This window comes from Aethina tumida, chromosome 6 (genome assembly GCF_024364675.1).
Source record: "Aethina tumida isolate Nest 87 chromosome 6, icAetTumi1.1, whole genome shotgun sequence".
NCBI lineage: Eukaryota > Metazoa > Arthropoda > Insecta > Coleoptera > Nitidulidae > Aethina > Aethina tumida.
In genome coordinates, this window is record NC_065440.1 from 13,742,929 (window position 1) to 13,767,858 (window position 24,930).

General features: G+C 33.9%; 2 protein-coding genes across 5 annotated transcripts; one reads left to right on the forward strand and one right to left on the reverse strand.

The window, feature by feature from the left end:
- Nucleotides 1-351: 351 nt before the first annotated feature.
- LOC109604470 (DNA repair and recombination protein RAD54-like) lies at nucleotides 352-3,238 on the reverse strand. The gene is made up of 9 exons (XM_020020999.2): nucleotides 3,196-3,238; nucleotides 2,967-3,143; nucleotides 2,720-2,913; nucleotides 2,598-2,664; nucleotides 2,331-2,549; nucleotides 1,894-2,278; nucleotides 1,050-1,837; nucleotides 712-993; nucleotides 352-652 (listed from the first exon to the last, which is right to left on the reverse strand). The coding sequence occupies exons 1-9, from the start codon at nucleotides 3,196-3,198 to the stop codon at nucleotides 500-502; spliced, it is 2,268 nt and encodes a 755-aa protein (XP_019876558.2). The 5' UTR covers nucleotides 3,199-3,238; the 3' UTR covers nucleotides 352-499.
- Nucleotides 3,239-5,411: 2,173 nt separating this feature from the next.
- On the forward strand, nucleotides 5,412-22,755 carry LOC109604475 (eukaryotic translation initiation factor 4E transporter). 4 transcript variants are annotated; one of them, XM_020021006.2, is made up of 14 exons: nucleotides 11,245-11,787; nucleotides 14,569-14,743; nucleotides 14,813-14,918; nucleotides 15,775-16,265; nucleotides 17,009-17,369; nucleotides 17,425-17,755; nucleotides 17,811-17,974; nucleotides 18,029-18,109; nucleotides 18,323-18,614; nucleotides 18,714-18,974; nucleotides 19,227-19,280; nucleotides 19,539-19,919; nucleotides 20,335-20,757; nucleotides 22,025-22,755. In XM_020021006.2, the coding sequence occupies exons 1-14, from the start codon at nucleotides 11,658-11,660 to the stop codon at nucleotides 22,240-22,242; spliced, it is 3,468 nt and encodes a 1,155-aa protein (XP_019876565.1). In that variant the 5' UTR covers nucleotides 11,245-11,657; the 3' UTR covers nucleotides 22,243-22,755. The 4 variants fall into 4 exon arrangements, 3 of the variants coding, with proteins under 3 accessions (XP_019876564.1, XP_019876565.1, XP_019876563.1); XM_020021005.2 differs by lacking the exons at nucleotides 11,245-11,787; nucleotides 18,714-18,974; nucleotides 19,227-19,280 and adding an exon at nucleotides 5,412-6,064; XR_007548395.1 differs by lacking the exons at nucleotides 18,714-18,974; nucleotides 19,227-19,280 and having other exon boundaries at nucleotides 11,247-11,787; nucleotides 20,335-20,861; nucleotides 22,025-22,165.
- Nucleotides 22,756-24,930: the final 2,175 nt, after the last annotated feature.

The following is a 24,930-nucleotide window of genomic DNA, read 5'->3' on the forward strand; positions in this document are numbered from 1 at the left end:
ATTTTTATTTATATACTTGAATAGCTCTTTGTAAAAATTGTATTAAAAGATCAATTGTATGAGAAATTAATCAGAAAAATTCAGAGAATTAAAGACACTTAATTTTATATAAAAAGATCTTCTCCAATGTTTTTATTCTATGTAGTATCATAGTTGGTTTATATTATTACAGTACTGTGTTTATTAGTCATTCAATGCTGGAGAGGATATGTAACTTTGAAAGGAGTATTGTTTATATATTTTATAATTGAACACAAAGACAATACTACAGTCTGGAGATATTCATTCCTACAATGGTACTGTCTTCAGCTTATTATTTGTATAGCTCTTTGAATAAATTATATTTAAGGGTTCAGTGACAAAAATAATAATATATTTGTGTTTAAAAAATACAAAACATATAAATTGATATAAATATTTTTTAACATTGAAACCAACAATAATTATACGAAATACTTCTAAATAATAAGTAGAAATATTAAAATTAAAAATTGTGAGATTATTCAGAGTAATCAGAATCATATTCCTCTTTTTCATTAAAGTCAGGATCTTCCTCTTCTTCACTTTTAACCGGCTTTACCACTTGATTAGCTGATTTCTGGTGGAACACGAACGAAATATACTTTGATATGTCCCAAATCTGTTTCAAAACCTACAAAAAATATAAAATTCAAATTAGAATTAGTAAAAATAATGATTAAGAAGTCGTACTAAATCCGCCAGTCCCTTCTTGTCCCAACAGTGGTACCAAAGACTCAGATCAGAAGTACAGTCGGCTTCTTCGGGTGGATTTTTGGTTTGGATTTTGTTGACGCATCTCCTACACTTGATTTTCGAATGCGTATCCGAATCAGTGTCCTCCAATCTGAACAGCTCTTTGAGTTCTGAGGCACTGAAGTGCCTTGCTGTCTCCTCGTTCATGTCCACCACCGTCGAACTCAAAGCTTTCTTGTGGGCTTGACGTTGGAATATCTTTTCCTCAATTGTGCCCGCCTAAAAATGAACGAAATTAATCGAATTAACTACTAATAAGGAATTTTATTTATTACAGCCAAAAATCTGTAAATGTAGCAAGGCTTTTGTTGGCCATCCCTCCAAACTCTGGCCATGGCTTGATCGTCGTTCGCCGGATTCCAGTCCGGGTCAAACATGATCAACCTGTTGGCACCTATTAAATTAAGGCCACAACCTCCAGCCTTTGAACTCAACATGAAGATGAACTCCCCAGAGTCCTTTTTGTTGAAGCTTTCCACTACTTTGGCACGTTTTTTTATTGACATGCTTCCATCCAGCCTGACGTACAGATAACTCCTTCGTTTACACAACTTCTCAAACATGTCTAACGTCTGGGTGTAATTCGAGACTAGCACGATTTTGTCGTCGTAATTCGCCTTGAGATTAGCCAAGAAACAATCCAGAAGCATCATTTTACCGGACAGCTCAGGCCTTACGTCCCCATCACTGTTTCTATGGGGCATCAGGCTCCTTGACTTCTCAAATCCCTCGGCCCCTTCCTGTATCTTGTCCAGCACCAAGTCTGGATGGTTGCACAGCTTCTTCAACGTCGTTATGCTGGCTAGGGTGCTGAAAGTGGGCTTGTCTTGCTCCGCACCGTTCACGGTCCGTCTGATTGACTCGGAGTTTATGTAATTTAAATAAATTTGCTTTTGTAACGGGGTTAACTGGCATATAATGATCATTTCGAATTTAACCGGCAAGTATTTGGTTAGAAGGGCTGACGTACGACGAATTATACACTTGTTCACCAACGCAGAGAGCTCCTGGAGCTTCTCCGAGGCGTTCTGCCGCTCCACGTCGGTTGCGTAAGCGTCCTGGCCTGAAACACATGAATAAATACAGTAAAATAAATACATGAGTATTACTTTAAGTAACCTTTAAGGATGAAATTCTCAAACTTCCTCTTGAACTCAGAGGCACTGCCCAACAGGCCCTCATTAACGAAGTGTATCAGGCTGAAATACTCCAACAAATCGTTCTGAATGGGGGTACCACTTAATAAAACCCTCCTCTTGGCTTTCAACCCCATTAACGCCCTGTAAGTTTGGTTCTCGCAGTTTTTGAGCCTGTGTCCCTCGTCGCACAACACCAACCCAATTTCACCCTTGTGTAGTATATCAGCATGCATTCTGAACGTTTCGTACGATATTATCAGCACCGGAATGGCGGTCCTGCCTTGGCCTTGCATGAACTGAGTGAGGCGCTTTTTTATGTCCGGCCCTCCATCCATTATCATATTAGTCAATCTGCCTCCCAACCACTACAACAAATAAAGGTAATGAACAGCAATTGGTCTTAAATTGAGGGGTTACCTTGTTGATTTCATTGCTCCAGTTCTTGACTAAAGAGCTGGGGCACACAATTATGCCTTTATCAATTGTAGGCTTGCACTGGGGTCCTTGTCGGACTAAAGTCCACAGTAATGTGATGCACTGTAATGTTTTGCCCAGACCCATTTCATCCGCCATAATACAGCCGTAGTAGCCGGGTATGTTCACTCCCGTGACACACTCGTACATGAATTTCACCCCCTAAAATAACGCTGGTTAGTTTTGGCTATTAAAATTTTTTATTATTACTTCTCGCTGATGGGGACGAAGTATGTTACCCAGGACTGGGTCCACAACAACATGCACCAACACATCACTAAAACATTAACCTATTACCACCATAAACGAGCTGAAAATTTCACTAAGTGTACCTCTTTGAGGTGAGCTTGTCGTGTTGGGTCTGCTCAGGTGGCTCGTACAGCACCAAGGCGTTGGGCATGTTGGGGTCGTACAAAGCCCTCTTGACTTGCGGACGCCGTATCCCCAAGTTTCTGGTCGAATTTGAGCCCTCATAGTTTGGAATTGGACACTTGAACGGTCTGGATAATATTTTAATGAGGGCCTCCTACAATTTAAACATTACACAACCATCGAACACCAATTGTACACGTCACATACATGATCCGTTACGACGACGACCTCCGAATTAAGTTGTGACAGAGGTTTACGTATTTTCGCATCTTTCTCCGGTTCGGACCTGTCCCTGGTACGTTTCGTTGGCGGTGTTATTGCGAATTTGTTTTGCAAGGGAGAATTGCCGTTCTTTAGTCTCTGGCTCGGAGCTGAACTGCGTCTCTTAAAATTAAGTCGTTACTTATAAAATTCGCCAATTTATTGAGTTATTTACCATTATGGCATTGTTGTCTAAGAATTTAAAGTTTTGTTTTTTAGGTTAGCCCGCCTTTTATTCTGCGCATGCGCAGTATTTGAATATTTAAATTAATTGTTATGAATTTAATATTTTTATTTATATTTATAATATTTATATTTATAATATATACACACTAGTTATTTATTGGTGTTAATTAATTGATGTCTAAAAATTAATTTTAATTTAATTAAATTAATTGAATAAATACTTCAATATATGTGCAACGGAAGTAACAACAATTAAAAAAAATGAATGAGCAATGTTGATTAATTGTAATATTTCAATTGTCAGTTGTTTCTAACACCAGTGTCACAATTTCAAGAATTGTGTTGAGAATTTGGAGTTTTTGGCAGACTCTTTATCATTTTTATAATTTAATTTCGTGTTATTAGGGGATTCACAAGATTCAAGGTAAGATTAATTTAATATATATTAATTTTGTTTATTTACGTATGTAGTTTATTTCTGACATCTTTTGACAAGTCCTTTTAGACATTGAATAACTAAATTTTCAGAATTTGGAATATGAATTGTAAAAAACGGCGGAATAAATTATTTAAGTCACAATTAGAAATATTTTAATTCACTTCTTTCGAAAATATGACACTTTTTGACTTTTTAATAGTGAAAGTTAGTTACTGGCAAATGAATCTGAAAGTTATATCATTTGGTGCATATTTTATTGAAGTTTGAAATTGAATTAATTGATAAATTAATTTATTTTAAGACAAATTTTTTAATATTTCACATGAACTGTATAAATTCTCATAATGTTTGTATTTGAAATATAAGCCTAATTTGATTATAATTATTATTATATAATTTATTTCGAAAAAGGAGTAATATTATATTGAATGTATTGTGTAAATTCCCAAAATATTATTTTAATATTTAATTGAAATCTAATTTAATTATTATTTAGTTTATTGCCAAAATGTGTCTTACTTCAATTGTGAAAATTGTAAAAGTAATATTTTATAATAATTGTGAAAATTAATATATTATTTTTTATCAATATTTTATTTATTAAGTAATAACACATTTTAATAATTTAACGGTATTAATGAAGTGGAAATATGTATTAGATTAATTTTGTATAATTTATTGTTAAAAATATAATCTTACATCAATTGTGCTAATTGTAAAAGAAATAAATACTTTACTTTCATAATAATTGTGAAAATTAATATAATATTACTTTTTATCAATATTTTATTTTTTAAGTAATAATAAATTTTAATAATTTAATGATATTAATGGACTGCAAATATTTATTAAAATCTAATTAGATTAATTTTGTATAATTTATTGTTAAAAATATAATCTTACGCCAATTGTGCTAATTGTAAAAGAAATAAATACTTAATACTTCACATGTATTGAGTAAATTGTCACAATGTGACATTTTTAACTTAACTTTTCATTAAATAATTCACAATTTTAAGAAATTATGTGTCTTCATTATAATTTAATTTGATTATCATTTAATTTATTCTTAAAATATACTTCTTTATGCTAATTGTGTTAATTATAAAAGGAATAATTAATATTTCACATAAATTGTGTAAACATTTTCATTTATAAATATTTTAATTTTTAAGCCATAAGAAACTTTAAATTTTTAAGAATAAGTATAAGTACATATTAAAATTTAATTTATATAATTTATTGTTAAAATGTGTAATCTTATATTAATTGTGTTGATTGTAAAATAAATAAATTTTTAATATTTCACATATATTGGTAAATCTCAGAATACCATTATTTTAAATGATAATGTAGTTTAAAATTAATATAAATTTCAAAATAAATCTAAATCTAATTAGACTGTTAGATATCTGTAATCGTTTATTAATTTAGTAAGCATTAATTTGATTATTATTGCATAACTTATAACAACGATGTAAACGTGGTTGCCTATAAAGCTAGATAAAGAAATTTCGCGAATATGCAATTTTGCATCACTAAAAGGCCCACACGGTTTAACTAATACGTTATAATAATCGTGCGAATAAAATCTGCAACAAACACCAAAACGACCACCTTAACGCACCGAAAAAAGGCCGAAAACCCCAAAACTATTGTTGCCAAATTCGAAATTGGCGCGTGCGCCCTGACATCCCGTGCGTCTCCCCATCCAACCGTCCAGATGGCGTCCGTGCCGCAAGAAAGGTAACAGAAAAGGCATATGGCGTACGTTTCTATTTTTGCTAATCCGGATTGTTTCGTCTGAGATAACGATTACGAGTCGTGTACAGTGTGCCGGACCGCGTAACCACACCGAAAGCGCCAACGATCGACGAACGGGCCGCGACACCAATCCAACGTCACCCGTTACATGTTTACCGTGCGCGTATGTTGAAGTTTTTGTTGACGGCAGAACGGCGGCGGTGAAGCAAAATAAAACGGGAAAACGACACGCAAAACGTAACGACGGCAAAACGGCGTAGGGCGAACAAGAAACCAATCGAAGGTGAAAAGAAGTAACAACAAAACGGACTGTGATATTAATGTTAGTTGTATATTTACATAGGTTTCCTTATACAAGTTTCCGATTTATTTATTTCGTATGAACCGACTGTTATTGTAAATCGAGGGGGCTATCCTAATATTCTGTAGTGTGTCTCTGTGAGTGTGTTGCGTGTCAGTGCGATTCGCCGGACCGGGTCAAAGCAGCCGCCGCCGCATCGGTCGAACGTATCGGACAGGAGTGCGAAGCCAAAGAAAAAAACAAACAACAAAAAAAGGAACCACGTCCGATACGAGATGTCGATGTCAGAGGCGTCAGATGCAGATGTGCAGGAGCAGACGAGAACGGGCGGTGACGGCCAGTCTAACAGAAACGGTGAGTCTCCTCTCCTGTGTGCATCGGTGCCACCCCCCCGTCACACGCAGAACTGACATGTTTTCGGTGTGCGGGGTTTTGCGTACCGTCGACGACCTCCCCCTACATCGGCGGTCGCTTCCTCCTCGCCTTTCATTCACTCGAATCGATATCCCTTTGTTTATTGTGGCCTTTTCGCCTGCAAAATGCAACTCCGCAATTGGTTTTAATTGGGGGGTTGACAGTCCGACGGGGGCCGTGGGGTTTTTGCGACGTGGTCAATTGGGTTGCTTACTTTCTTTTTATTTTGGTCGCACGCACGTCAAATTTGAAAGCTTAATTTGAGTATAAATTAACATAGTTTTTATATAATTTGTCCCACTTTGGTTATTGACTGGACCTAAGGATGAAAGTTTATCAGTTAATTGAAAATATTCCAAAATAGTTGTTTAGTTCTTTGATTATTGACACGTTACACAATTTTTATTCAACCTGCGTAAGGAGGAATTGGGTTACACTTATAAATATAAGTAGTTCTGCCAACTCTGTCTAAAGTTGTCAAGACATCGATGGTTTTCGGTTTTGGCATGCTGCTGGTTAATTCGGTGACTTTCTTTTTTAAATTTAAATAAGTTATTATAGGTGCTAATTTTATGTACACAAATTTACATAGTTTTTTATATAATGTTGGCTTGTATGTATGTTATTGGATAGACCTAATGATAAAAGTTTATCTGTTAACAATTGAAAATATTCCTACATGTCTTATTTTGACACTTTATCTGTCTATTTTTGTTGGACCTGTATGGACATGAATTGGGTTACTTTTATAAATGTGAATTGTTGTGCCAACTTTTTTTTAAGTTATCCAGATATTTTTTAATAATATACTATTTAAATAAATTATATATAATCATTTTTAATTTTAAAGAACTAAGTTGTTATGTTATTCATAATTCTAATGTTAAATTTACAAAGCAAATTGTTAGAAACTCATTATCTTTACTGACTTAAAGCTTCAATTTAAAGAACGATTAAACTCCACTAAAATATTAAATTTAATTAGTAAAAATTAAAAATTAGGAACTTCTTGCATTGAGTCTCAAAGAGATCGTAAACTTATTGATTTAACCATTAGTTTTGTGAATATGACGAATGCACTTATTTTTAATGTTTTTCTTTTAGTTTTATTTCATTCCTTTATTAATAAATTAATACAACTTTAGCAATAATGTGATTTTAATGTCACCTTTTTATAATAAAATGTATAGTAATGATAAAATTTAATTTTATGTATTGGAAACACTCAATATTTACAATTTTCCTTTCCAAATTAAATAAATAATCAATGATTTTAATTACTAAACATTATTTACCATTTTTAGGGTAATAATACTTTAAGCAAATGATTATTGTTTTGAAGTGATGAATTAACAAATATAAATTAATTTCTGTTTTTTATAGTTATTAAATTTGTATATTCATTAAAAATATTGAGCTACAAAATATCATTAATTTAATTTAATTTAGTATATCTTTGAAGCATTTAAGACAGTTCTATTCTAATTTTTATTGATTTAACTGTTCTTAGCAAAAGTTATTAGAATTATTTCATAAAAATTTATAATATTTCTTTACAAATCAAATAGAAAATAAAAAATTAATTATTTTAATTATTATTATTTACCAAATTTTTAAGGGTGGTAATACTAATTTGAAGTAAATAATTATTGTTTTTAAAGTAATAAATTATTAGAAAAATTTTAATTTCTACTTTTTATGGTTAAAACATGTATATTCATTAAAAATATTGAGTTACAAAATATCAATAATTCAATTTAATTTTGTATATCTTTGAAGCACTTAAGACACTGTTTTATTTTAATTTTTATTGAAGTAACTGTTCTTAGCAATCTTATTAGAATTATTTCTCAAAAATTTATAATTTTTCTTTACAAATTAAATAGAAAATAAAAAATCAATTTTAATTATTAAACATTATTTACCAAATATACTAATACTGATTTGAAGTAAATATTAATTATTTTGATGTGACAAATGAATAGAACTTCTTTATTTTTTTATAGTTTATAAATTTGCTACAGTTAAATATTACAAAATTTGTTCTTTGTCAAAAATCAATGTTTTTTTAAACACGTTGCTGATTAAATTTTAAACACAAATTGAAAATTATTAAACATCTTATCCAATAGTTAATATAATGTGACATTGCACACAATTAGATTGTTATCATCCTTTTGTAATCCGCCAAAATAAACATAAAACGAGGAAAACCGTTATCGCAGTTCATTAACACAATACACGAATATTGCGACACGCAGATTCGCCATTTACGATTAATTTTACCCCGTAAGCAATTTTAATTAGACGTAATAGAGTCGATGGATAAATTATAAATCGTTATATTACAATGTACAGATTTAAATTGCAACAACAATACGTTTATCTTGAGTACAATTAATGCATTATCTCTGGTAATTACAAGTTTTTCTTGACCTGACCTTTTAATGTATGAATTGTTTTTGTTCTGTCGTTTGAATATGATTTTAAATGTGGAGATAATGGCTCATTATTTTTTTAATATTAACTATTTTTAGTTTTATTGATTAGTGGAGATATTAAAAGTTATTAATAGAAATTTGGCAATAATGTGACAGTCTTTTTACTTAATAATTGGTTACGATTTTTAATGTTTAAAATCGTGATAAGTTGTTTTGAAAATGTAATTAATGATCCTTTAGTAATTTAAACTTTGGAAATTCATATTTTACTTATAATTTTTGTTAAAATTTGGCATTTAATTGATTTTATTATTTTGTTTAATGTCAACTGGTTATGATTTGTAGTTAAATATAGTTAATCATTTCTACTTTATCTTGTATCCGTTTTATATATGTTATGTTTTGACTTGTGGTTGTTCATTTTATTGTTTACATTTAATGGTATATATCAAGTTTAAAACATCACAATTTTAAAAGTGATATTATTTATTGACATTTTTAAAAGTGGTGTTACAGTTTTATTTATTTATTTCTTTTCTTTTCATAATAAATAACATAAAAATACAATTATTGTTAATTTATATTATTGATCATATTCAACATAATGTTTAATAAGTTTAATTTAAGACAATTAAAGGTTGAGTTATTTCAGAATATAATTTTGGCATCATTAAATAATATAATTTTTTATTAATTAATATTATTTACCTTTATCTATATTTAATAATTGTATTGTTAATAAATAAAATTCAATTTGCCAATAATTCTATTCAATTTTATAAATTTTTATAGAAATTTCAATTAATCAATACAAATGTGACAAAATTTTATTGTTACATTCTATTTAACTCAATTTTTAATGCTTTTAAAACCGCTTAGTAAATAAATAAATGTTATTTTCAAGAGGTAACTTAATTGACAAGTTTTAGTGTCTAAATATTACAATTAAAACTTTGAATTCATTTAAAAAATTCTTCTGTTGAAAATTGCCAACAATTCTATTAAATTTTATATATTTTTAATGAATAAAATACATAGTTATAAATTTTTCTAAGGAATTCATTGTTTAGGATAAATATTGTTGAGTTCCAAAAACCAAAGAATTAATACAAATGTGACAATTTTTATTTTTACATTCTATTCAGCTCAATTTTTAATGCTTTTAAAACCATTTAGTAAATAAATAAATATTATTTTCAAGAGGTAACTTAATTGATAAGTTTTAGTGTCTAAATATTACAATTAAAACTTTGAATTCATTTAAACAATCTTCTGTTGAAAATTGCCAACAAATCTATTCAATTTTATAAATTTTTAAAGAATAAAATACATAGTTATAAATTTTTCTAAGGAATTCATTGTTTAGGACAAATATTGTTGAGTTCCAAAACCAAAGAATTAATACAAATGTGACAATTTTTATTTTTACATTCTATTCAGCTCAATTTTTAATGCTTTTAAAACCATTTAGTGAATAAATAAATATTATTTTCAAGAGGTAACTTAATTGATAAGTTTTAGTGTCTAAATATTACAATTAAAACTTTGAATTCATTTAAACAATCTTCTGTTGAAAATTGCCAACAAATCTATTCAATTTTATAAATTTTTAAAGAATAAAATACATAGTTATAAATTTTTCTAAGGAATTCATTGTTTAGGACAAATATTGTTGAGTTCCAAAACCAAAGAATTAATACAAATGTGACAATTTTTATTTTTACATTCTATTCAGCTCAATTTTTAAGGCTTTTAAAACCATTTAGTGAATAAATAAATATTATTTTCAAGAGGTAACTTAACTGACAAGTTTTAGTGTCTAAATATTACAATTAAAACTTTGAATTCATTTAAAAAATTCTTCTGTTGAAAATTGCCAACAAATCTATTCAATTTTATAAATTTTTAAAGAATAAAATACATAGTTATAAATTTTTCTAATGAATTCATTGTTTAGGACAAATATTGTTGAGTTTTCTTCACAAAATTTATAATTTTTGTTTCTAAAACAAATGAATTAATACAAATGTGACAATAATAAATATTATTCTCAAGTGGTAACTTAATAGACAAGTTTTAGTGTCTAAATATTACAATTATAACTTTAAACTCATTTAAAAAATCTCCTGTTAAAGCCTTGTAAAACTAATTAATGAGTAAATAAATATTATTTCAAGAGGTAATTTAATAGACAAGTTTTAGTGTCTCCATTTTACATTCATTTAAAAAAGTATTATATTGAAAATTGACAATAATTCTATTTATATTTTATAAATTTTTGAAGAATAAATGTTTTAATCTATTTTTATCTATTGAATTGATTGATTAGGACAACTATTATTGAGGGTTACTCAAAACAATTATATTTTCTCTTTTCCAAAAGCAACAATAGTTGTCTTAAAGAATACGAATATATGTTTATTTTTGAAAAAGGAAAACGCATCATATTTTATATTTTAATACAATTAATTCACATATTACAACTTTAAAATTTCGAAGGGTTAACTGGATAAGTAAATTTCGAACGTTTACTTCTTATACTTATTAAAAATATTAAGTTATAAGTTGAGTTTTATAAATTTTCGAAGCAACAACACACTGTATTAGCTTTTTTTCCAACGAATCGACTGTTCATGCGTGTTTTTTCCATCGGACTACGGAAAAAACAACGACACGTCCAAGGAGCTGGACACCCAGCCATTCTGTATCGTGATTTTGAACGTCTTATGCGCGTTCGATATTTCGTTTAGTATTTATTTGACCGGAAATCCGTGCGGAATTTGGCTATCGATATTATTTATTGTTATTATTATTATTGGAAAATTTTACGTTGAACGGAAATAGTGATATTTTCTCATAAAAGTGTTGATTTTAACGGAAAAACGTGTAGACGTGTGTCTTGTTTTATATATCTCGAATCGGCCACGTGGCTCCCACTTGAAGAAAAAAAATAAATAAAAAAAATTGAACTCCGGAGTGCCTTTCGTGCCGTCGTGTGAATATCCCGAGGTAGCAAGTTGCAGGAAGGAGAAAATTAGAAAAAAACGAAAAAAAAAAAACAAAAAAAAAAAAATTATTGGAAAAGGTGAATTATGGCTAAGACGACGATTTATAGGCGGATGAAGGGCAGAAATATGCCCAACGACTCGGCCGTCCAGTCTGACGTCGTGCACAATCGGAAAAAGATCCAGAAGCCGGGGCGCATCAAGAGGGTGTCGTGGCGTAAGTTTTTACCAGTTTACCATTCGGTTTGTGGGGTTTCAAATTGTCGGACGTGTTCGTTATTATTCGGTGTTTGTCGTAGGTGTTCGTTAGCTTTCGGTTTTTTGCCGCACAATGTCCTGAATCTCTTAGTTTTGGTGGATAATCCATTTTAAATAATTAAATTACTATTATAACTATTATTATAACCGTTTTTTTATTGTAGTAAAATTTCCTGACCTGTATTATTAAGGTGGGCGAGTTTTTTTTATTAAGAAATTATAATTGTTTGGAAAATTTATATTGAAATATGGCGACGATGCAAATTTGCAAATCATTTTTCTAAATTTCGTTAACACTATCGCATTTACCATCACTAAAATGTGTAAAGTATCAATTTGTGCAATAAAACTTTAACTGGAGGTCTGGGGAAAGGTTTCTTAAACATTTATTATTAAAATAATTAAATGGTATTGTGGATTTATCTAGTTTTGTTGTTTAATCTATGATATTTAATTAAATTTATCATAAATATTTATTTTTGTCTAACAATTTTTATTTTCAATGCCAATTTGTAAATCATTTATCTAAATTTCCTTAACAACCACCGTATTCACCATTACCAAAATGGGTAATGTACCAATTTGTGAATGAAAATTTCAACTGGAAGCCTGTAGAAAGGTTTTCTTAAGCATTTATCATTAAAATAATTAAATTTTTCTAATTTTGTTGTTTAATCTATAATATTTAATTAATTTTATAATATATATTTATATTTTTCTAAGAATTTTTATCAAAAAATGATGATTATTTAGAAAATTTATCTTGAAATATGACGACAATGCCAATTGGTAAATCATTTATCTAAATTTCCTTAACACCACCGTATTCACCATCACCAAAGTGGGTAAAGTACCAATTTGTACATTAAAATTTTTACTGGAAGGCTGTAGTAAGGATTCTTAAGCATTTATCATTAAAATAATTTAATGATACCGTGGAATATTCTAATTTTGTTGTTTAATCTATAATATTTAATTAATTTTAACATAAATATTTATTTTTTTCTAATAATTTTTATAAAAAATGATGATTATTTAGAAAATTTATTTTGAAACATGACAATGATGCCAATTTGTAAATTATTTTTCTAAATTTCCTTAACACCAATGTATTCCCCATCATCAAAATGGGTAAAGTACCAATTTGTGCATTAAAATTTCTACTGGAAACCTGTAGAAAGGTTTTTTAAGCAATTTATTATTAAAATAATTAAATAATATCGTGGATTTTTCTAATTTTGTTGTTTAATCTATAATATTTAATTAATTTTATAATATATATTTATTTTTTTTCTAAGAATTTTTATCAATTGGTAAATCATTATCTAAATTTCCTTAACGCCACCGTACTCACCATCACCCACAATGGGTAATGTACTAATTTGTGCATTAAAAATTCAACAGGAAACCTGTAGAAAGGTTTCTTAAGCATTTACCATTAAAATAATTAAATGATAACATGGATTTTTCTAGTTTTCTTGTTTAATTTAAAATATTTAATTAATTTTATCATAAATATTTATTTTTCTCTAACATTATTTATGAAAAACTGATGATTATTTTATTTTTTATCTTGAAACATGACGACAATGCCAATTGGTAAATCATTTATCCAAATTTCCTTAACACCACCGTATTCACCATCACCAAAATGGGTAAAGTACCAATTTGTGCATTAAAATTTCAACTGGAAGCCTGTAGAAAGGTTTCTTAAGCATTTATCATTAAAATAATTAAATAATTCGTAGATTTTTCCAAATTTGTTGTTTAATCTATGATATTTAATTAATTTTATCATAAATATTTATTTTTGTCTAACAATTTTTATCAAAAAAGGACGATTATTTAGAATATCTATCTTGAAACATGACGACAGTATCAATTGGTGAATCATTTATCTAAATTTCCTTAACACCACCGTATTCACCGTGACCAAAATGAGTAAAGTACCAATTTGTGCACCAACATTTCAACTGGAAGCCTGTAGAAAAGTTTCTTAAGCATTTATGATTAAAATAATTAAATGATATCGTAGATTTTTCCAATTTTGTTGTTTAATCTATAATGTTTATTTAATTTTATCATAAATATTTATTTTTTTCTAACAATGTTTATCGAAAACTGATGATTATTTGGAAAATTTATTTTGAAACATGACGACAATGCCAATTGGTAAATCATTTATCTAAATTTACTTAAAACCACCGTATTCACCATCACCAAAATGGGTAATATACCAATTTGTACATTAAAATTTCAAACCAGTAGAAAGGTTTCTTAAGCATTTATCATTAAAATAATTAAATGATAAGGTGGATTTTTCTAGTTTTATTGTTTAATTTAAACTATTTAATTAAATTTATTATAAATATTTATTTTTTACCAACAATTTTTATCAAAAATAAATAAATATTTTGAAAGTTTATCTTTAAACATGAGGACAATGTCAATTTGTATCATTTTTCTAAATTTATTTATCACCACCGTATTCACCATCACCAAAATGTTTTTTTTTAAAGAATAACCCCTAAAGTTATCATGTTAAACATTTTGTGACATTGTGCATCTACTTTAAGTTATGTCAATGCTCCTAAGCTGTCTCCAAAAAAAAAAAAAAAAAATATTGGTGACAGTTTCCCGAGAACACAGCCATCATCACCTGTCACAGTTCACGCATCAACCTAACCGTCATTCCTGTCCGAAAACTTCGCGTCTAAACCGATGTGGTCGATTGTTGCAGGCGACGAACAGACCGGCGGCGGCATGAGCGTGTCGGACGCGCCCGAATTCAGCGATCCCGCCATCCTGGAGGTGTACAACGCGACCAGGAGACGGTACACGCGCGACGAGCTGCTGGCGCTCAAGGACGCGCCCATGTCCCAGAAACGGCCCGACTTCCTCGACATTACCGAAGTGTAAGTCTTCGACGATCTCCGATGATGGTCCGTTAAGGACGTCGGCGTTAATTTGAGTGTGTGTTACAGCCCGAATCAGATTCTGGATCCGGAGAAGTGGAACATTGAACGCAAGAAGTCGGACACGCCGACGGAGGGCACGCTGAAGCCGGGCGGCGATGTTGTGGATCCAAGGGTGAGTCACTTAATTGTTTTGATTAAATTATTCATCCATTAAGGATGTCCAACTGTCAGAGAATGTGAAAGTTAAAGTTCAAGTGTGTGAAACAAAGATTTAGTAGTAAATCTATTTTTTTTTGTCATAACTTTTGTATTATTTGATCATATCTTGAATTACTTCATACAATCGAATTATTTGTTGTTGAAAACAGTACTTAAATAAAGAAAAGCTGAAAATCGTTAATAATCTCATGGAATATGAACTTCAATCAGCTGTAACTCTTCTCCAGAAAAAATAGACACTGAAAGCCATGATTAAGGTAAAAGGCCCCACCAAGCATGTCTGAAATAGCTTTAGGACTGTTGATGGACTCTTACACGAGAGGATCCAGCCAACAAATATCATAATTAAGATGTATTTTCTCTTTAGTCTTTTCAGACTTCAGTCTCTGATCTTTCATCAGCTGTAACTTGGTCATTTTTCATCTATTAGAAACAAACTAAATAATTTAATCACCTTTCAGACAGTAACAAATTAAAATTCTAAATCTTGAAACATACGATACTTCAGACATTCGAATTATTTGTTGTTGAAAAGAGTAATTAAATAAAGAAAAGCTGAAAGTCGTTAATAATCTCATGGAATATGAACTTCAATTAGCTGTAACTCTTCTCCAGAAAAAGTAGACACTGAAAGCGATGATTAAGGTGGAAGGTCCCACCTAGACAAGTCCGAAATAGCTTTAGGATTATTGAACTGAATAATTTAATTATCTTTCAGACAGTAATTAAATTAAAATTCTAATTCTTAAAACATAATTTTTATGTTATTATTATTTTCTAATGTTTGTTTGTGGTTATTTGTTTTGCAGAGACGGCCAGGCGACGCCAGGGAGCGCATACGCAAGGAAAACGATGGCATCGTTCTTAGTCCGCAGCGGCGCAGTTTCAACTCCGGCTGTTTCGTACCAGTGACCAGACCGAACCGGGCGCACAGCCCGATCGGCAAGAGCGAGCCGGGCGCGCACATCGGCGTGCGCGAGATCCAGCCGGCGTCGCGGCGCATCGGCAGCGGTCGAATCGTCCGCGACTGGGACTCGGGCGACAAGACGGGACCGGGCGGCGTGGCCGATCCGATGGGCGGCGGCGACTATGTCGGCGTCGGCTTCCGACGTCAGAACAGTATGGGCGCCGTGCCCAACAGCGGCGCCGGCGACGACCGGACGGACCGGGGCGAGCGTGGCGGCGGTCGCAGCTTCGCCGGCTTCGACATGACTAGGGAGAAGGAGCGCGAGCCCGGACGGCGTAACGGACGTTACGATCGACGTCGTCTGGACAGCAGCCGGGAAGACGAGCCCGAATGGTACGTTGGGACTTGACGGTTTATTTCCCATTTATAATTAATTTTTTTATAGTTATAATCGGGAGGATTTTGCTATATTTTATATGTGTTTTTATAAATTATTCTATTTTAAGAATCTGTTAAACTCTATTTAACATTTTATTTGTCTGTATTAATCATATTCTTTATTTAATTTTAAATATTTTCTGTTCATTTTATAGATAAATATTTGTTTATTGAGTGGTAAAAAATTCATATGACATAAATGTCTGAGCTTTGAGGTGCAGAGCTTTAAAGTTAAGTAATTTTTTTCATATATGTGTCACTTATCGATTTCTGGAGACTTGAGACCTTTGCTATGGATATACTTAATAATATTTTGTGTTAACAAAATAGATAAGATATTTTACTTCAAGAATGTCTGATTTTTTTTGTTTTTATCTCTAATTAATCTCTGCCTTAATATTTTATTTGTCTGTATTAAGCATAGTTTTAATTCTAAGTATTTCCTATTCATTTTATAGATAAATATTTGTTTATTAAGTGATAAAACATTCATGTGATTTTTTAAATGTTTGAGCTTTGAGATGTGGAGCTTTAAAGTTAAGCAATATTTTTCAAACATTTGTCATTTATTGATTTCTGGGCACTTTGGGAAGCTCATTTTTGGATACATTTATTTATATTTTGTAAGATATTTTACCTTTTGAGCACCCATTATTTTTTTTTGCTTCACATTACTTTAAATAATCATTGTCTTTAAGGTTCTCTGGCGGACCGGTGTCGCAGAACGACACCATCGAGCTGCGCGGCTTCGACGACGCCGACAAACCGACTACTGGCAAGATGAAACGCGGCGCCAAACGCGCCAAGGAATGGGCGAAGAAGAAGGGCGACGTCGCACAGACCGTGCCGGAGGAACGGGGCGACGACGACGGCGTCAAAGACCACCAGCACCAGCAACCGAGGACCGGCGGTCCGGGCAAGAAGACGCCCGCCAACGGGGCGCAGTCGGACGAGCGTGGGGCGGGCGACGCGTCCAACGCACGTGCGGACGGCGAGGTCAACGATCACCTGTCCATTTTCGAAGACATCTTCAAAGCAGACAACATCTCGTTGCTCACGGTAATTGATGTGTAATCGGTTTAATTGTTGGATTACTAATTTGTCTGGTGGTTAGAATGGCGTGGGTGGTGACGGGGACAACAAGAAGTCCCGCTTCGCGTCCTGGTTCAAGAAGGAGAGTCCGGAGAAGGAGGCGGCCGCCCGTCGTGCCTCCATGAACGACGAGAACAACGCCATCGTTAAGGGTATACTGAAGGACATTGGGGCGTCGGAAGCTGCCGGCACCAGCGTACAAATACCGGGTGATGCTGAGAAGTACTTTGCACCGATATCACCAGCCGCCAGTACCCAGCAGGGCGGCAAGAAGGGCGTCAACCATCACGCACCACCCGCCCAAAAGATCGACATCATGGAGATGCTGCGAGGTCGTACACCCAACGACAGGCGTAAGTAAATTTTGATAACTAAATTAATTGGGTTAATTGTTGGGGCAATTTGTAGAGGATCGTAACTTGGCCGAAATGACCGGGAAGATAATGAAGCTGGATGAGCTCGAGTCCAAATTGAGGCAACCGTCCAACGAAATGCCACCAGGAATGCAACAGCAGCAGCAACAGAAACCGCAGATGAAGCAGGAGGAAGAAATGGTCGCGTTCAAGCGACTGGTAAGATTTTACCACCATTTTTAACTGACGGGTCTTAATTAATGTTTTTTATAGTTGGCTCAAGTGAATGGAGGCGTGGCCGTCACCGCCACCAACGGTCCCGTGCCGAAGGCGACACCTATGAGCTTGCTGGAGGTAACTGAACTATTTTTATTTAACTTCTACTCATTTCTTATTATCATATGATAATTGAACTGATTTTATTAATTTATATTTAATTTTAATATTTAATTACATTGTTCCTGTTGTTTAATATTTATTTTAGCCTATTTATCATTATCATTGTTGGGTTATATTCATAATGTAGATATATTGTTGACAAGCTATGTTAACATGGACTGTTTACAGATGTTACAACACTCTCAGCAGCAGGACGAGGCGGCGCGTCGCGCCCACATGATGGGCGGTGGCGGCGGCGGACCGGTCAGTCCGGCTGCGATGCAGGGATTGCACGCATCCGCCGCCCACACCGACCTACTCAAGCTGCAGCAACAACAGCAACAGCAGCAGCAGAAGATCGACATGTTCAGCAAGCTGATAGGGTCGGCACAGATGCGGGGTCCGTCGCCGCTCCACGAGTTGGGCATGCAACAGAGCAGGGAGCTGTTACAGAGGCCGGAGGCGCAGGCCATCCTACACGGTAACTATCCGAATTATTTTCCTTTGTCTAATCGAATTGATTGAGGTTGTGCCGGTTCGGGAGTCTCGGTTGTCACACGTATAAATTTGTTGTTCTAAGGGCTGAACTGCGGCGACCTGACGCCGCAACACATCTGCCAGCAGCTGGGCAACCCGGGGCTGCAGCCCCGCCACAAGGAGATGCTGTCGACGATACTGAAGTACGGTTGCGGGGCGGCGTCGAACGCGGCGGCTCTGGGGCCGTCGCCCAGGGTGTTGAGCCCCGTGCCGCCGCCCAATCCGGCGCATCACATGTTCCAGATGCAGCAGCAGCAACAGCAGCAGCAGCAGCAGCTGCGCGTCTCGCCGCTGCCGCCTAACGGTGAGACCGGTTGCCGGTTGAGTTTTTTCTTGTTTCTTTGAGTTGTTTTAGCGGTCAGGCTTTAGGTGCATCGGCATTTGTTTTTCGCACTGCTTTTGGTGGGTTTTTGCACCAGTTTTCGATTGCTTGTTGTTAGTTTACTTACTATTATGTTGTTTTTATCTGTTGTCGATTTTTGTGTAATTTTCTATTGGGTAGATTGAATTTTAATAATGCCACCCCATAATGTGCTCTGTAATTTTTTACATGCAGCATATTGTGTCTCCCCAATTATGGCCACAAGTCCTAACACCCTATCTGTGCCTGGTAAGTCTTGTAGTGACCAAATCAACTCTTTTCTGGTATTTTTGTACATCAATTAGTTTGGTAATTAGTTTGTACTGTGGTGCCTGTTACATTAAATGATCAATTGTTTCAATAATTTAATAAAATTACTGGATTTGGGAAAGAGTTTGATAGAGTCCAACACAACAAGTACTGGTAGTTGCATCTCATCATCATGTTCCATCTCCGCCATCAAGTCGTACCCTTAAAACGAAACTAACGAGATAATTTTAATCGCAGCCATGCACCAGAGAATTCCGTCGCCACGCGAGCTGCAGATCCACACCCAGAATATTTTGCAGAAGGCGCTGATCAAAAAGAAGCTCGAAGAACAGACCGAGAACTACCGCAAGAAACAGCAGGAACAGGCGCAACAGCATCGTGGCCAGAGCCCGAATCCGAACGTCAACGCGTCGAAGAGCGTGTCGTCGCCGACGCCGTTGGCGTTCACGCCCACGTCGGTGCTGCGCAAGATGACGGCCGACAAGGACGAGGGCAAGGAGAACAAAGAGAAGTTGCCGCAGGGCAGGGCGCTGACCGGCGCCAGACAACAGAGCCAGCAACAGGGACAGGTCACGGTGCAGCAGTGGAATCAACAGTTTGCCGGTGTCAAGCAGCCTGGTATGAAATGTTTATTTCAAAATGTTGATCTGAATACAATTATCATAATTAAGTCAATGCCATATTCAGCCTAAATTTCTTAGAGTTTCCTAGGCAACTTTGTTCAAAATTAAGACAGTTCTAAAATTTCTTAAGCAATTATATACAAAATTAAGACGGTACTGAAACTTCCTAACCAATTCTGAGTAAAATTAAAACAGTTCTGAAACTTCTTAAGCAATTATATACAAAATTAAGACAGTCCTGAAACTTCCTAACCAGTTATTAGCAAAATTAAGATAGTTCTGAAACTTCTTAAGCAATTCTGTACAAAATTAAGACAGTCCTGAAACTTCCTAACCAGTTCTGAGTAAAATTAAGACAGTTCTAAAGTTTAAAAATAGTTTTATGTTATGATTTTAATGTTTTTTTGTAGCTGGACGTCCGATAGTGAAGGCGAACGCCAACTATCAGGCGACGAACGCTGCGGAGCAGTTCTTCAACCAGCAGCGCATGTACAACCAGCAGCGCAAGCTGCAACAGCAGCAGCAGCAACAGTACGCTGCGTTGAACAACAACTCGCAGCAGCAGCAACAGCAGCCGTCGTCAGGTTTGCAACCGGGCCACCACATGGGCCAATATCCGATTGCGCCTAACCAGCAACCATCGTTTTCCTCCCAACAGCATCAGTTGACGCAGCACCAGTTGCGCGCCCAACACCAGCAAAGAGCCCCGCCCGCCGCCGATCGCGCCCCCCAGCCGCAGCAACAGGCTGGTGGTCAGCAGCAGCTAGCCTACCAGCAACAGCAGCAGCCAACGAGCCAGGCGTGGCAGCAGTTCCTCAGTAACGCCCAGCACAGTTAGTATTTTAAGCGAGTTTACAATTATGTCAATCAGTTGGTGTTTTTATGAAACGGTTAAGAAAACTATGGTTGAGACAATTGTTCAAGTCAAGTATTCTTTGTAAGTATTGCCGCTTGGGCTTTAAGTCTACGGCTAACTATAGAAAGTTTCTCTTACGTGTTTTGCGAGGTAATTTGGGTGCACAGAACTTGAAAAGTAGTAAAAAATAGGACTAAAGTATTTTATAAAATATTACAAACATTTTTCTCGATTGAGCTGGACGTAAGTTTACCAATTTTAGTTTAGAAAGGGATTTTAATGATTAAATCTGTGTTTTTTAAATTAACATTAACACTTTGTATAATATCCTTCAAGCTTCTTGAATCGCTGTGATGAGTTTTATGTCAAATTTGGTTATAAACGTGATCCTCCATAATTTCTATATGTCTAGGGATTGGAATGGGGCAAGACAAAACATCAATGACAGTTCTAAAATTTCTTAAGCAATTATATACAAAATTAAGACAGTACTGAAACTTCTTAACCAATTCTGAATAAAGTTAAGACAGTTATGAAACTTCTTAAGCAACTTTGTACAAAATTAAGACAGTACTGAAACTTCCTAACCAATTTTGAATAAAATTAAGACAGTCCTGAAACTTCCTAACCAGTCGTTAATAAAATTAAGACAGTTCCGAAACTTCTTAAGCAATTCTGTACAAAACTAAGACAGTACTAAAACTTCCTAACCAGTTGTGAATAAAATTAAGACAGTTCTGAAACTTTAAGCAATTCTGTACAAAACTAAAATAGTATTGAAACTTCCTAACCAATTCTGAATAAAATTAAGACAGTTCTGAAACTTCTTAAGGAATTATATACAAAATTAAGACAGTCCTCAAAACTTCATAACCAGTCGTTAGTAAAATTAAAACAGTTCTGAAACTTCTTAAGCAATTCTGTACAAAATTAAGACAGTACTGAAACTTGTTAAGCAATTCTGTACAAAATTAAGACAGTACTGAAACTTGCTAACCAATTTTGAGTAAAATTAAGACAGTTTGAAATGAAAAAATGTAGCATAGATTCTAGGGGGGGATTTTTTTCATTATTAGTGTTTTATATAACATCACACATACAAAGTTTTTGTGTTAAAACCTCCGAAATTGCCGTGAATAAATGTAAGAGAAAATTTCCACCACTAACATTGATTAACCAGCACATTTTAGATGGTTTACGTCCAAACTTTCCGACACTAACACCTCCGTTCTTCTCTTCCCCAGGCAACAGAAACAGCCAGATGGGCCGCGGAGGCGGCGGCGGCAACGGAGCGATGGACGGCGACCTGTCGCCCACCACGACCAACCAGCTGGCCCGCTGGTTCTCGCCCGACCTGTTGGAGCGCGCGAGGGGCGGCGAGCTGCCCAGCACGGCGACACTAGCCCAGGTGCTCAGCCTGGAGGAGATCGAGCGGCAGACGGCGCCGCCCGTCCACAACTAGAACGCCGCAGGCGGCGCCCCCACACCCCCCCAAAACCACCGGAAACTCTCCAATCCCGCCCGCAAACCGTGTGTGTGTGTGTGTACCTGGTCCCCCTTTTCACCACCATCATTCACTCTGTCCCCCTCGCCGAACCTCCCGGTGAATCGCCATTCGTGTAACTTGTAAATTATAGACGGCGACACTGAGAACGTCTCGCCCGCGGTGAGTCCCCCACCCCTGTGATTGTTGTTTTTGCTGGCTGTTTTCGAGGTTTAAGTTTTTTGATTTTTTTAATTGGTTCAATTAACGCGGCGATTATGATTATTAATTGATTGTGTTTTTTTCGTATGAAGTTATTAAAAGAGAGATTTTGACGCCGATTTTTTAGGTATATAATGTTTGCTTTCTGATTGATCTCTACGTTTCATAATTTCGATCCCAACCGAAACTACCCACCCCCCCACGCGCCATTTTTTTGATATTTTAGTTATGTTGCTGTAACATTCTGAATAAAACCATATTTTTTTTGTACACGTTGTTTTTTTATTGTTGTATCGATTTGCATGTAGACGCTGGACTGTTTTTGCTTTTGGTACTCATTCGTTGTTAATTTACAGGTAAGCTGAACATGTCAACGACTTCAAAAAATAAATAAATACATATTTTAGTGATAAATTTTAAATGTCTCAAAAAAACTATTTGTAGTAGATTTACGTCGATTTTATTTTAGCCTCTTGCAGTGAAGCGACACCCACATTGATAATGTAAAAACTGTTTGTGATAGAATTTAATTAAAATTAGTTGCTTCGCAGGAAGACGCGGATAAAAATGTAAGGATATTTATAAAAAAAAAACTGGAAAAATGGTCGGAGAGCCCCGAAAATGTACCATAAATATTGTGTATGTCTTATTGTTAATAGGGATATATTATTATATAGAAAAGTATTGTTTTTATTGAAAGTTACTTTCTTTTAGTTTGACAGGTTTGATGTTGCCTAGAAGTTTTTCTGTTAATTTTTGGTGTTTTTTGAGGATAAAATAGGGGCCTCAGCCATTTTATATTTGTTAAAACTATATACTATGTAAAAAAAAATGAAACGTAACAACATAACGAACTGATTTTTATTATTGTGTTCTTTTTCGATTATTTTGTCGGAACTGGAAAAACAACATTCCCTAATTATTATGTAAAAAAAAGTGTTTGTTAACATCTTATTAAACAAAAAAAGTCAATACAAGCTTTAAATGTGTAATGGCCATGACATTCTTGTAGGGGGGGCTTTAGGGCCCCGCTCACATTTTTTTTAAGGAACAATTTTGATGTAAAACATTTTCGTTCCGTTTACGGATTTTATGCCGAATGATTTTGTACATATTGAGATAAATGTCATACACGTGACAACATTTGTTTGAAATTAATTAAAGAATTGAGCAAAACTTGTTGTTTTATTATTAAAAGTGACCCCTCCAATGGTAATATTAATAGTGAATAAAAATAAGATTTATTTTAAATATATACACCAGTGGTTATTATTAAGTAACTTTAATTTTTAAAGGGATTTATATTGATTAAATCTGAGGTATTTAATTTAACATTAAGACTTTGTATAATATCCTTTTTGTTTTATAATTTTGGCCCGTCTCTGTAGCATAGACTACCATTTTCCAAATATGACAGTTCTACACTCTTTCAAGCTTCTTCAGTTGCTGTGATGAGTTCCTTCAAATTTGTAAATGTCGAACGTGTTACCCATGTTTTTTATAGGGTTAATGTCTGGAGATTGGGACGGGCAAGAGAAAACATTGATGCTTTGGTCTTTTAACCAATACGTCACAATTTTGGATTTGTCTTTCAGATCGTTTTCATGTTTAAACATATTTATTAATATATAGAAGCGAAGCAAATTGTTGTTTAATATATCCATGTACATAAATAAGTCTAATAGGGCCTACACCAGAAGAATTGAAGCATCTCCTTAGCATAATTGAATCGCCACCATGTTTCACTGTGGGTACAACTAACTTTTTGTGTAATTTTGTCCATGTAGGATGTTTAATATAAGCAAAACCATAAGTTTTTTATAAATTAAATTTAGACTCATTACTAAGAACTACTTCCTCCCCATTGTTCTGTGGCCCAGTGAATGTGATCCTAAGCAAGTCAAAATTAGACTTTCACATTTTTAGTACAAATCAGGGTTTTTCATGTAGATCTGGGGTCAAATTCCAAGTTGGCTTTAATTTCCAAATTTTCTAATCAGTTCTGACTAAAATTAAGACATTTCTAAAATTTCTTAAGCAATTTTTGTACAAACTAAAACTTTCTAAATAAAATTAAGACAGTTCTGAAACTTTTTAAGCAATTCTGAATAAAATTAAGGCATTATTGTGTATTGTGTTGTTTTGTCTAATTTCAGCAAGTCCCATTTCCTCCAGGTTGGTTTTAATTGCAGTTGAAGATGAAACTGAATCGTTTTTTCACGTCCAAATTATCCAGTTATCGATTTTCTTTCAAGTTTTTCGAAGTCAGACATATTTTTTTTAGTTGCTTGGCCAGTTTCTCTAAATTTTAGCCATCTCTTCTTGTTATTAACTTTGGGCAACACCAACAATAATGAAGAAAATCTTTAGTATAGATTAAAATTAGATTGTCCAGTTGCACAATAGACACAACAATAAAAAAGGTGGGTCAAAATTATAAAACAA